This window comes from Cavia porcellus, unplaced genomic scaffold (assembly GCF_034190915.1).
Source record: "Cavia porcellus strain 051 isolate PalLab524CR breed Dunkin Hartley unplaced genomic scaffold, mCavPor4.1 scaffold_14, whole genome shotgun sequence".
In the NCBI taxonomy this organism is placed as follows: Eukaryota; Metazoa; Chordata; class Mammalia; order Rodentia; family Caviidae; genus Cavia; species Cavia porcellus.
The window spans coordinates 61623471-61636349 of record NW_026947497.1 but is presented as its reverse complement, the minus strand read 5'-3'; the positions used below and the strand labels follow the sequence as shown (position 1 = coordinate 61636349).

Sequence of the window (12879 nt, the reverse complement as noted above, 5' to 3'; positions counted from 1 at the left end):
TCTCCTGTGACATTCTTCTCTGCCTTTCTTAACCTTTCTCTCTTAACCCAACCAACAGGGTGGTTACATTTTTGTCAAAAGATAAAGTCTTCCTTCTCCAAAATTCAAGTCACTTCAAATTGGATCAGACCAACAGTAAGTCTGTTTAGTATGTAACAGTGCCCTCAAGAGAAAGAGTTTGGGGGACAAGGGTGTATCTTCCTGCAGTCATAGCTGCATACTGTGTGTTTGTGTAATATTGAGTCTGAGTTCAGCATGTATAAAAATGCAATTCTTTTCTATGTCCTACAAATTACCTGCTGTTACAACATGCCTCCCAATTATGGAGGAGCAACAAAACTCCTACTTTACAATCCTAGGTCTCTGCTACTTAACATCTACATGACTTTATTTGGCCCAGGCTGGCCTGAACTTGTGTCCTGTCTCAGACTCCTGAGAGCTGGGATGACGAGGGCACACACACCAGCATGCCTAACATCTTTCCCATCAGCATCAAGTCTAAAACAATTGGCTTAATCGGTGCAAAAGTGAAAAATGTCACACTTTAAGAGGTGAAGCCCAAAGTGACCTCCACCTGGCTCCGCCTGGCCCCATTACCCCATTGCCTGGAAGCCAGCAAGTTAGTGAACACTACTGTGAGGTGTATATACTCCTTCAGCAAGGAACACGCCTTGGTCACTGCTGTTGGTAGACTTTGTATTCCCAGCAATAAAGAACGTATGATTTCTGCTTCACCTTCATGTTGCCCAGCTGGGCTCCTGAATTTTAATCATCCTGAAAGAGTCCCTGATTATGCTTATCTATCTCTCAGGCCCTGCAAGTCGTTTCTTCACCCACCGTTATGAGTTCCCACTGAGCACAAAATTAAGTATCCACGGAGGCAAGATGTGTGCCTTCAAGGAATGAAAGCTCCCACACAATCAAGACACGGAGTTTCGCATTTATCACTGTAGCATGAAAACGCGTCCCGTGCGTGTGTTAGCGCAGACGATTTTTAAAATCGTGGATCACAGCACTTAGTACCCACCTGCTGGCCACAGCACTTGGCAGTCTGCCTAGTTCTGCTATACTGCGAGCTAAGTCAGGCACAGATAGCCCCACTCAGGAATCTGCTCCGTGACCATCAGAAGCCCGTCTCCAGAGGCCAAGTGCAGGCAAGAGCCGCCCCCACCTCCCCGAAACCCTGCCCGCGGTGCAGGGCGCCCCCGCCACCTAACGCGGACGCCACAGAACGCAGGCGTCAGCGCGTGCGCCCACCGCGACCCAGCCTCCCAGGACCCCTCGCCCCTAGACCCTCCATGCCCGCAGGCTGTGAGAAGAAAAGGGCGAGGAAAGGGCGGGGCAAACTCGAGGTACCCTGGGGACACCGGCCAACCTCAAGAGACCTGACCCAGGTCCTACACGCCCGGTTCCCACGTCGCGCACGTAGCACAGCCGGGACGCAGAGCCCCGCCCATCCGCGGTGCCCAGCCAATCTGAGACCCGTTCCGGGCCGCCCCACCCAGCGCGCACACGCACGCACTACGCGCTCTTGCCGTCGTGTCGGCCTCCGGCTTCTGATTGGCTAGCGAAGGCTGTGGGCGGGACAGGGAGTAGGTGGACGTGAACCGGCTGAGGCCAGGAACCGGCGGAGCTCGAGGTGTTAGGTGTCTCTCGGTGAGTGAGGCGCGAGGGTCCCTGTGACCTGGGCGCGGGGGGAAGCGTGGAAGGGTCCTGAGTGGAAGGGCGGTGCCTGGAACAAGAGGGCGTCGCTTCGGTGGCGGGACCAGGGCTCCAGTCCCGCGGAGGCGAAGGTCAGCGGAAGCCGGGGTCGGCGGGGTGAAGCCGGGCCGCGGTGAGGGGAGGACGCGTGGTGGCAGGCGGACCTCTGGGGCTCGGAGCCTCCGGAGAGCGGGCGGGGACAGAGATGGGGTGCGGAGCCCGACAAGGTCATCGGAAAGGCGGAGACGGGTCGCTCTGCTCGGCCGGTGTGTCCATGGAGCGGGAAAAGTTTTTCCTGCCCAGCGCACTTGCCGGCGGCCGGCGGGAAGGAAAGCCCAGGGATGCGATTCAGCGTGGTGTTCGCCGGCGCTTGTCTCCTCCGGGGTAGCTGCTCGGTCTCTCCGCGGGGCGGTCCCCAGAAAGCCTGCTTCCGGAAGTGCCGGGGCGCTCTGATTTAGGACAGGTGTCTGGATCCAAGCGGGTCCTGGGTTCCTTGCTTCAGATGGGCCGCGAGTGCATCCTGTGAACTCAGGGTCTCCTGGCTTCTCTGTGCTCTGCTGTCACGTCGGAGGGGCTCCTCGCAGTACATTCCTGGGTCCCGCCCAGATTCGAAGCTGACTCTACCGGACTAAGCTCGGTAGCCGTCCTCAGCAAGCCGACAGGTGACGGATGCAAACTCCGTTTGAAACCGAGTCTTACAGTAGACAGCAGCTCCTTGTGGCCAAAATGTCAGGCCATGAAGATCCTTCAGCCTGTGACCTCACCGGATGCTGGTTTTAGTGTGTGTGTGTGTGTGTGTGTGAGAGAGAGAGATTTGTTTTGGTTCAGAAAGGTCTTCAGCGTGTGTGTGTGTGTGTGTGTGTGTGTGTGTGTGTGTGTGTATTTGTTTTGGTTTTGGTTCTTTTAATTTTTTTTAATTTTTGAGACTGGGTCTCGCTATGTAGCTCAGGCCGAACTTGAACTCACTGTTTTGCCCAGGCTGGTCTCCAACTCCTCGTGATCTTGTTAGTACACCTCACCCAGCTTCAGTGGTGTCTTAACAAAGAATAATTAGAATTCTACACATTGGCTTTCAATGTCTGGTTGTCTGTGCTGTGTTTTGCAGCTGACTGGCTTTCTGACAGATATGGATCAATCAGGGTGACGAAATAATAAAGCAAAATCTAGTGAAAAGACTTCAGATGATAGTTGAAATTGCTAGATGAGTTAGGGGAAGAAGATTCCATTTAACTTTAGGCATGACTTACACATTCTTTACAAATCAAAACAGCATTGTGGGCTCTTATTGAGGAATGGACTTTTATATTTTCAGATTAAATTTGTACCAGCATTGTCAGATTGATTATTTACTAATATGTCAATTAAAAAGACCCTGGGTTGTGTATCAGAAGAGCTGGATTTTAATCCTCCTCTGCCAGAGATGTATTCCTGGTGTTGAGCAATTCATACAACCCTTTAGAACCTTCTCCCTGCCTATAAAATGAAGACATCAGTAATCATTTGGTTCATGTATAACTCTCAAGTTACATCGTTTGAGGTTATTGACCTTGAACCTTTAAAAGAGTAACACCTTGAATTTAAATGGCTGTAAATCCTGAATACTTGGGAAACTTTTAGGTGGTAATTGAGATGATAATCAAAATTTTATGTTTAAAACATGTTTCAGACATATACATTAGAGTTACATAATTTATAAGATTATAAAGCTATAATTTGTTTTTGTTTTTTGATCTTTTTGAGACAGGATCACACTATGCAGTTCAGGCTGGCCTTGAGTTCACTTTGTAACCCAGGCTGGTCTGGAACTTTCTACGATCCTCCTGGCTCAACCTCCTGACCACTGGGATTACAGGAGTGTGCCACCACGCACAGCTATAAAGCTATAATTTGAAATAGGATTTTTTGTTGTTGTTTTGTTTTTGGTACCAGGAATTGATTTGGAACCTTGTGCTTGCCAGGCAGGTGCCTATGCCACTGAGCTTTATCCCTGGACCAGAACTTAGAATTTCTGACAACTATGATATATGTTGGATTTTTAAATATTCTTCTTTACTAGTTTTATCCAGAAATGTGCACATGATGTGTTCTGGGTCCTTTAAAGCAAACAATGATCACAAGTTCCCCACGCCCTGATTGTTAGCCACAGGAAACCAGGTCAAACATTCTACCCACAAAACTCCAGTGTCTGTGTCACAGGTGAGGAGCGAAGAGCAGATTTTCTTCTATTCTTCTGTGCAGAGTTAAGAGATACTGCAGTCGTCTTCAGTCCTCCTGAAAGTAAGACCTGCTGGACATTCATGCACACTTGAAATAATTAGAGGGAAAACTATCAATTCTCTTCTTTCAAAGACTCATCAAGTGATTCTTTGAGGTTAGGAATGATTTAGGCAAAGCAGGAAAACACTGCACAAGTGTTTAGTTTTAAAAGCATTGTGGGGCCCACTGGGACCCCTTCTATTTCAGACAGAAGCTTTCTTTCTATAATAAATATATTCAAAAAAAATAAAAAGCATTGTGGCCTGTGACCATTTTGTTTTGTGGTTGCCATCATTTCTTTTTTCATAGACAAAATGAAAAACTGGATGAGAAAAGCACTGAGTTATGTGGAGTCTGCCTTTTTAACTGATTAAACTACAGATGTGTAACTTTCTTACTGTAAATACATAACTTGAGAATAATCTTTTTATTTAAAGAGAAAGAAAAAATGCATGGAGATTAAAAAAGGGTAGGAATAATACAGAATTACAGAAAAATAAATGGTAAGAAATCGCCAGTTGATAAGTTACATATTGTCATCTTAGAAATAGCTGTTCAGGTTACAAAAATAAAGTATGTAAAATGACATTCAAATAGTGACACTGCCAACAGTTCTGCTCAATGATCCAACAAAAACTTAGTAATATGGTTATCAGTCCTACACACTTGTTTTATATCTTAAAGAGGGTAAGATTAAACATATCAAAACAGAACAAAACAGTTTAAAAAAAAAAACCAATTTAAAAAAATACAGATTTCAAAGCAAGTCCACTGGAGATCTTCACTGTCTATCTAATTGTCTCTAATTTCTTCCAAGTAGTTGTCCCCATCTTCACACACATTAAATACATACTGCATATTATAGAACTAATCAAATCATTACAGGATGATGAAGGCTTTTTAGGTCTGCAAGATCTGACATTGGGGAAGACAATAATAACTACCATCACAGAGTGATATTAGTCTAGTCTCTTAAGTTCAATTTCAGCATATGTAAAGATAAGGACAGCTACTATGAAAAGATTGAAAATAATCTTAATGGTTGAGAAACATAACTTTAAATGTACTCAAACATTTTGGGGTACTTGCTATACACAGGACCTTGCAACAGGTCATGGAGAGAGATAAACAGAGCAAGTATAGGCTCTAACTTCCAGGATTCCAGCAACAAAAGCAGTTAAACAAGTAACTGAGGGGAGATGGTGCTGAAAGATAGTACTGGCTTCTGTAGGACCTCATCACCAAAACACTCATCATAAACATAGGGAATCAGAGAAGACTTGCAGAGGCCTGAGTAAGGTGCACACCTGAAAAAAAGGAGTTAGCCAGGAAGGTTTCTGGAGTTAGAAGATGGGGAAAGAGGAAAACTGAGGTAGGAAGCAAAGGCTTGAAGCAGAGAGCGTATCGCAGAGGAGTTCAGTGTAGCAGGGAGGGGAGATGAAGGATGTGCAGTGAGCACAGCTTGTACCGAGGACTTCGTGCGTGCACTGGAAGGCAGCTAATAAATGTGTCTGCCTAAGAATCGGGTCTAGGCGCTCCTTCTAGTCTGTGTAGGTGGTTTCTTTAGTCAAAGACCTTAGACCTTCAGCTAAAGATATCATCGGTCTAAATTCAGTTCTCATTCTCTCTTATACTGATAACCACACTCTGTCGTCTCTCTTTTTCAACAGTGTCTAGTTTTGAACCATTGTTTTCGTATTTATTTGCTAGTTTTTCAATACAGTGAGCATCCTGCTCCTTGAGCCTATTGAACTTTGTACATAATAAAAGTTGAGAAGATTTAAGTCAGTTAGGAGATAAGGGAATACAAAAACGAAAAGATCTAGTCCCACTCTCCGTTTTCTCTTATCTAGCTAAGGGTTTTTTTCTCTGTTGGATGCCAAGATTGACTCTTCAGTGGCATTGAGATGTGGGCCGAAAAATTTCAAACTAAACATGCTACCATCAGGCCCTAGAGCTGCATTTTCTTTAAAGGTGCTCTCCCTGCCCCCAGAAGCAGGCTGCTGCATGAGGGACTCCCTTTCGAAGGGCAAGTGTGATGATGCACATGGAAAATGTGAAGTGAAGGTTTCTGTAGGTGGTGGGCCCGCAGTTGACTGGAGTCTGTCGTAACTGAGACTAACCAGAGACTCGAACCTGGCATACTGTGTTTGACTCCCTTATCTTACCTATCAGTCAAGTGCACTGGTAGTTCACAGCTGTGTGAGGGGGAAGCGAAGACACAGCTCTGTGACCAAGGTGAATTGAGTTTGTTACTGTCCTGTGGTGGTGAATGCCCACGTCCCTGCACAAGAGATGCTGAAAGGGACGAGCAGTTTTGCTCCTCCTGACCATGGAGATAAAAATTTCTACGTGCCCTCTTGTTCATGTAATTGTCAGACTAGTATCTTGCCTTTCTTGGAAGATACCTGAGGAATGTGAGGAAGCTATGTAGGAGAAGGCAGATCTGGGCTGGAAAGACACTTTGTTTAGTAAGAAGTTCCGTTTTTTGCTGAGGTGATGTATGATAACCCCAAGGCTATGTGGTTTATTCAGTTAAATGTAACCTTTAAAAGGAGCCTTGTCTAGCAACATTATTTAAAATAAGTCTTTATTTCTAAAAGGAATAAATAATAAGACAAACATTTTTGTACTCTTACCAAACTGGAGATTATTGGAAGCTAGGCAGCGATGAGAGCCGGATTGGAACCAGGCGGCTGTCGGAGTTACTAAGTCAGCAGCTGAAAGCAACAAAGCCTGCGCTTAGCCACACTTAACACTAGTTAGTGGGTTCCCCACATGGTACTGGAGTGGCAGTAGGGGTTACAGCTGTGGCTTGAGTACCTAGACGTTGTCAAGTTGAAGTTGATTAGAGATGAAGATAGCCAGGTAATTAATAACTGGTATTGTACTTGATGAAAGTTTAACTTTTTTAAAAAATTGCCCTCTTTAATAATCAGTTAAAAAGATATTATAGGGGCTGGGGATTTAGCTCAGCGGCATAAGCGCCTGCCTTGCAAGCAGGCAGCGTGAGTTCAGTCCCTGGTACCAATAAAAATGAAAAAGACCAAAAAAAAAAAAAAAGATATTGTATATAACTCTAAAAGTGGCTATACATGAAAACACTTAATTTCAAGAAATATTTTTTGAAGTTCATGGATAATAGCAGGTTTTTCATGGAAACAGGATGTTCTGAGTTCATTCAGGTATTTATTATTAACGTTGTAGGTGCCTCTAATTACTGAACCTCATAGAAGTTCTCTTTCAGGAAGATTCTTCAAGCAGTCACGATGTCAAGCAACACAGATGTTTCTCTTTCTTCATATGATGAAGATCAGGGATCTAAACTTATCCGGAAAGCTAAAGAGGCGCCATTTGTCCCTATTGGTACGTTTGTCCTAGGCATTCTAGTAAGTGTACCATCAGTGTAAAACAGTGAACGCAAGGTGCACTTGGTCATGGAGCATAATCTGACAGAATTTATTTGCACATGTTTATGGTTGAAATATGCTCTGATTGGCATGATATAAATCCCATCATAAGAGTTCTTTGTATATTCAGATATTTCATTCTGTTGTTTTCGGTGGATAATGCTTTGGGGGATTCCAAGACCACCCTCAGACTCTGTTACAGTCACACTTACAGTTGATTAGAACAGAAAGGTACAGGTTAAAGTCGGCAGGATGTGAAGTCCAGCTTCCATGTGCTCACGCCCAGTGGAGTCACACAGTGTCTGACGCAAGCACTGCCACCCATTGTCCACCACACCTGTGTTCAGGTTGTATTAGGGACAGTCACATAGGCATGCAGTGCCCATGAAGGCCTTGTGAGACAGATTAACAAAGTAAAATGACATGATCTCTAGAGAATGAAAAATCAGCATATTAGAGTAGAGTTGATTCTGGAAACCAGAAGCAAATACCAACTACACTTAGTGTGGGAACTCTAGAAACATTCTTTTTAAAGTCAGGAATAAGCCAGCGATGCCTGTGAACATTGCTGTTGTAGTTTGGAGCCCTAAACATTTGCATTAGACATGAAAAAATACAGAAAAACGACTGGAACCAATCAAGAGAAAAGGTTATTGTCATGATAGGGAAAGCATCTGGGAATGCCCAAGACCTAGGGAAGTTAAGCCTAGAAGATACACAGGGAGGGAAGCTGATGGGTGCCCCCAGGCTGATTTCCCGCCTCTTCCAGTGCAGTCTCGCTTCTGTGGTTTGTGCTGTACGCATTTTCTCTGTCTCTGACCTGACCAGGGGTTTGACAGTTGCTTATTCCAAGAACCACTGCTCTTGTCTCTCGGGGTGCTAGTGAACTGTGCAAGCTCCCTAATTGCAGGGCTCTGCTTTGGCCTCCAGACCCCCTGGGAGGTATGTGACTTCTCAGTGCTTAGCAGTGGGGCTGTGTGACTGTTTATATTCTGATTGTTTGCTTTGGGTTTTATGGACTCAAGACTATAGTTTTTTTCAGAATTCAAATTTTGTGTCATTAAATTTAAATTTTAATTTTATTAAATTTAAGTTTATTGAATGGTATCATTCAACTCTAGTTTTCTAAAAGAGACAAGTTAACTTTTTATTTGATCTTTAGTGTTCCTGTGTTGCTAACCATTTTTGCTTCATGTATGCTATTGTTCTATTGACTTGATTATTTAATAGCTTAAGATGTTTTAACTCTTTAATGGCATACTTTTATCTCCTATGTAAAGTGTGTGTCCAGGGTTTTTTTTGAATCCTGTAAAGGAAGTGAACCTATATTCATATTTATCCTAATAAGTTCTTTAGTTTTATTTCTGCTATCTACTTCATGTTTTCTGTATGTCTACTTGATGTTTCTTTTCTTTTTTTTTTTTTCTTGTAATGATTTGGAAGTTCTCTTCGAATACTGCCAATGAATATTTTTACATTTTTTAGAGAATATGATTTTTTTACTTATTAAGATGAACATAAATTTATTTCCTAACTCAAGACTTTCAGCACTCATATTTTTGTTGTAGCAGTCATAACCTTAATTCCAGATTATCACGAATTTTTCTGTATTGCACTCATTTTGAAGGAACCAGTGTGTTTTACTGGCTCTGTTGCTCACCACTGTATCTCACACATTATACCTTCCATTTTCCATTCTTTTGTTTTCATTTCTTTTTCTTCCTTCCTTTTTTGTCTGTCTGTCTGTCTGTCTTTCTTTCTTTCTTTTTAGAGAGGGTTCCAAGGCTGGGCTGTGACGAACCCAGGAGGACCTGTGATCCTCCTGCCTCTGCCTCCCAAAAGCTAGAATTCCAGGCTTGTGCCCCTGTGCCCAGCTGGTACTTTATTTCTTGCACTGCTCTGACTCACTCTTCCTATTTGACTGGATGATTCCTCCAGGAAGGAGGTCATGAGTGGTGTACTTTGAAAACACACAGTCTTGTTGTGAATGTTTTGCCATCAAAATGAATGGACCGGGGCTGGGGATTTAGCTCAGCGGCATAAGCGCCTGCCTTGGAAGCAGGCAGTCGTGAGTTCGATCCCCGGTACCGATTAAAAAAAAAATGAATGGACCTTGGCTCTGCATGGAATCTATAATTCTGTGTCAGTGATGCAGTGTGCAGGGTTTTTACATTACCTGATTACCTGCAGGGAGGGAGGCAGAGCAGAGAGCAAGAGCTGTAAGTTCACCCATAACTGAAGATACCACACTCGTTTTGTTGTAATCATCATTAATTAGCTTAATTCCCCTATGCTCTTTTAAGGGAATGTATCTGTTAGGTCCACAAACACATAGACTTGTTTTGTTTTGTTTTGTTTTGAGACAAGGTTTGGCTGGTCAGTGAGTCTCACAGGTAGGCCTGGAACTTGCCATCCTCCTGTCTCAGTCTCCCAGAGTGCTGGGGTTACAGGCATACAAACCCACATTTAAAAGGTAATCCTGACTTTCTGGGTTTGCTACTATTTGCTATGAGTTACAGATTTTGTTTCTGAGAGGAAAAAAATTATAAGCTCCTCAGATCAGTTAGTTAAGGATACTGTAAGCCCTCAGAAAAATAATAGAAAGTAAATCGATTTGATGACAGAATTGGCTGGTTTTCTCCCGCAGCACGTTAACAGCCCCATGACCATTGGTTTTGCAGGCATGGCGGGCTTCGCAGCAATCGTGGCATACGGGTTATACCGGCTGAAGAGCCGGGGAGACACAAAGATGTCCGTGCACCTGATCCACATGCGCGTGGCGGCTCAGGGCTTTGTCGTGGGAGCGATGACCCTGGGTAGGTTCCTAGGGAGGTTTTCAAATCTGCGGTCAGTGCCGTTCTTTAAGATGGGACAGTGCGGTGGGTTTTAGTTAACACTGAAGCAGTCTTCAAGTATCACTTGTTTTCATGCAAAAAAAATAAAAATAACTAACATTGTTTACCATGATATCCATTGATACATATAGACAGCGAGAGGAAGAGAGATTCTGTGATATATTCTAAGACTTTAAAGAAAGGAAAAATTCCTTCCACCATTGACTTAACTTCATTGAGAAGGGATCCATGCAGACAGGGCTGGTGGTGACATCCGTGTTCTGAGGAGGGCGTGTGATTGCTGTTTTACTGAGTCTTTGAAGGTAGAAGAGAGTGTTTTTTAAAAGTGTGAATAGTAACATCCTTTGTTTGATTTATTTATCTGGAATTATATAACAAAATTGCCTCATTTTAAAGATGCTAGGTATTCGTTGTTCTTTAAAACAACTACAGTGTTGTGAATGAATTATATTTAAAAATTTTTCCAAAATTTAAGTTGTTCAAGAATACAAAAAAGTAATACTCCTTGGGTCTTGTTCCCCCGTTTACAGTCTATACTGATAGTTTTAGGTGATGCTGTTCACTATTCTGCCAAGTGTTTCATTTTTTTTTTTTTTTAATGTTAAGGAAATGTCGCAATGCTTAACCAGTGTTCTTTTCTTTCAGGTATGGGCTATTCCCTGTATCGGGAGTTCTGGGCAAAGCCTAAACCTTAGAAGAAGAAGAAATGCCTGCTTGGTCTTTTTGAAGGCGCTTGCTTAGTTAGACATCTCACGTCTAGGTTACGAATTTGTATCGAAAATAAATCACTTGAGTTGGTTCAGACTAGATTACAATGTTTTGAATAATGTTTTTTTCCCTCGCATACTTAATGCCCAAAGTTAGTGGTGACTAGTTCACTAACTGCGTCACTCGCGGTGTCACCATGAAAGAAACAGGTCACCCATGTGCATTTGAAAGTGTTCAAAGGTCCACTGTCCCTAAGCCCTCATGACAAAATCAGTCTTCAGCAGGCCAGCCCTGAAGTGCTCCCGGTCTGCTGCCAGGTATCACACGCCCTGCACAGTGTGTAGGGATTCTGCTGGCTGTTATTTCAGCTGTCGTTTGTCTGCCTTGCGGACTGCTGAGAGGACTTCAGTTCTTAGGATTGGCTGACTCTTGACGAACTCTTTCAAAATACGCATGAGATATTACTTACAAACCCTCCCCCACCGGACCTGTGTGTGTGTGTGTGTGTGTGTGTGTTCAAACCTAGAAAACTTACATCAGAGCTGCATAGAAGTAGTAGTTATTTCAGAATCACATTTGTAAATCACATTCTGTAAACAGCTTAACCATGATTTTCAGTTTAGCTCTTTTATAATTGTAGAATTATATTTTTGCTGCTGTTGTATTAGAATAATTTCTAATTGTCATCTGGAAATAGAAGTATTTAAGGCTAATGCACAGATAAAGGAACACTTTTTAAATGTATGCAGAATGTTCATTTCCTCTGTGAGAACTGTAAACATTAGACCCTTTACCCAAAACGGCAGTGCTGAGTTGGGTTATGGGCAAGCTGATTTGGTCACACATTATACACAACTTGAATACAATGTAGGATGGTTGTAAATATTTGTAAAATCCCCTTATCTAACTTGAACTTACATTCCACGGCGACAACGTGGTATATGTGTTATGTTATTAAAGTAGGTGAACTATCAGATGTCTTGTATTTATTTCAAATTGCAAAAATAATTATTGTGCAGAGGGGCACAAAAATTAGATCACAAGACAGGAATGCCTCTTTCTCTTAGCAGCAGTACAGTTAAAGATGGCCATGGAACAGAGACAGCGGGCACAGTGGACTGAGCCTTTGCTGTGCGCCACACGCAGCTCTAGATGTCTGCAGAGCTTCCTGACAACCTAGAGAGCCTGGAGCAGGCAAGGCAGGAGCAGTGGCGGCAGCCATCCAGCCACCCAGCCCTGGAAGTGCGGGGCTGCCTTGGGGCCTGGCAGTCAGATTGACAGCCTGTGTCTGTCATGTCGTAGAGCCCTGCCAGTGCTTGTACTTTTTCCACCCTCATTTGGATCAGATCAGATTGTTCCTCAAGAAGGTTTTAAAGCACTTTTATTTTTGAAAGAAACTCCCAGGTATGCTAAGTAATGCAGTAGATGCTAGCCAGCATTAGGGAGTTAAGTGCCGGCCCATGTGAAACTTGCTGGTGTGGCAGTGGTCATCATCGTGAAGAAAATGTGCAGGACTTGGCAACCTGGTCTTATCTCCCCATTCTTGTCACCTAGATCATGCCAGGGGTTTCTTGTTCTTTTCCTGTCTAAAACAAGAGCCTGGGCTAATTTCTGTGGTCCTAACTGAGATCACTAGAGCTCTGCAGAAGTGCAAGGTACTATTCCTGACACCTGTTTTCTTGGCGTAGACATTGAGGGTGTGTGGACCATCCTGCTATCTCAGAAACAAGAAGCCTTAGAGGGACAAGTTTCAGAAATATGCTCCATTTGGAGGTTCTTCCGTTAATTATGTTCCGCTTTCTCTTTAGATTCCTAGTAATCTCTTGATTGACAATTCAATGATTGAATGGTGTCCTCAAGAAAAACATACAGTACAAATGAAAAGAAATAAAAAACATGGACTAGTGCTCTACATTTTTGCAGATTCAGATATGTTTCTCTAGCCGTTA

General features: G+C 43.3%; 2 protein-coding genes across 18 annotated transcripts in view; one reads left to right on the top strand and one right to left on the bottom strand.

The window, feature by feature from the left end:
* The window catches only part of Ackr2 (atypical chemokine receptor 2), an 80094-nt gene extending 78620 nt beyond the window's left edge, over positions 1–1474 (bottom strand). For 10 of the 16 annotated variants that reach the window (XR_010051559.1, XR_010051546.1, XR_010051549.1 and 7 more), the window contains exon 1: positions 1028–1347. The gene's annotated coding sequence lies outside the window, so the exon portion shown is untranslated. Of the gene's footprint in view, positions 1–1027; positions 1348–1375 lie in introns of those variants that run through there. The other 6 variants (XR_010051547.1, XR_010051550.1, XR_001202879.3 and 3 more) reach the window with 6 other exon arrangements.
* Positions 1475–1520: 46 nt separating this feature from the next.
* On the top strand, positions 1521–11904 carry Higd1a (HIG1 hypoxia inducible domain family member 1A). 2 transcript variants are annotated; one of them, XM_003476868.5, is made up of 4 exons: positions 1521–1656; positions 7205–7323; positions 10049–10183; positions 10868–11904. In XM_003476868.5, the coding sequence occupies exons 2-4, from the start codon at positions 7227–7229 to the stop codon at positions 10915–10917; spliced, it is 282 nt and encodes a 93-aa protein (XP_003476916.2). In that variant the 5' UTR covers positions 1521–1656; positions 7205–7226; the 3' UTR covers positions 10918–11904. The 2 variants fall into 2 exon arrangements, with proteins under 2 accessions (XP_003476916.2, XP_005006882.1); XM_005006825.4 differs by having other exon boundaries at positions 1627–1793.
* The last annotated feature ends 975 nt before the right edge of the window (positions 11905–12879 follow it).

Bases quoted from the DNA above. Each gene is read 5' to 3' on its own strand.
- Higd1a (XM_003476868.5), top strand. From the start codon at position 7,227: ATGTCAAGCAACACAGATGTTTCTCTTTCTTCATATGATGAAGATCAG. The intron at 7,324-10,048 runs GTACGTTTGTCC...TTGGTTTTGCAG, and splicing joins GGCGCCATTTGTCCCTATTG to GCATGGCGGGCTTCGCAGCA. The intron at 10,184-10,867 runs GTAGGTTCCTAG...CTTTTCTTTCAG, and splicing joins CGTGGGAGCGATGACCCTGG to GTATGGGCTATTCCCTGTAT.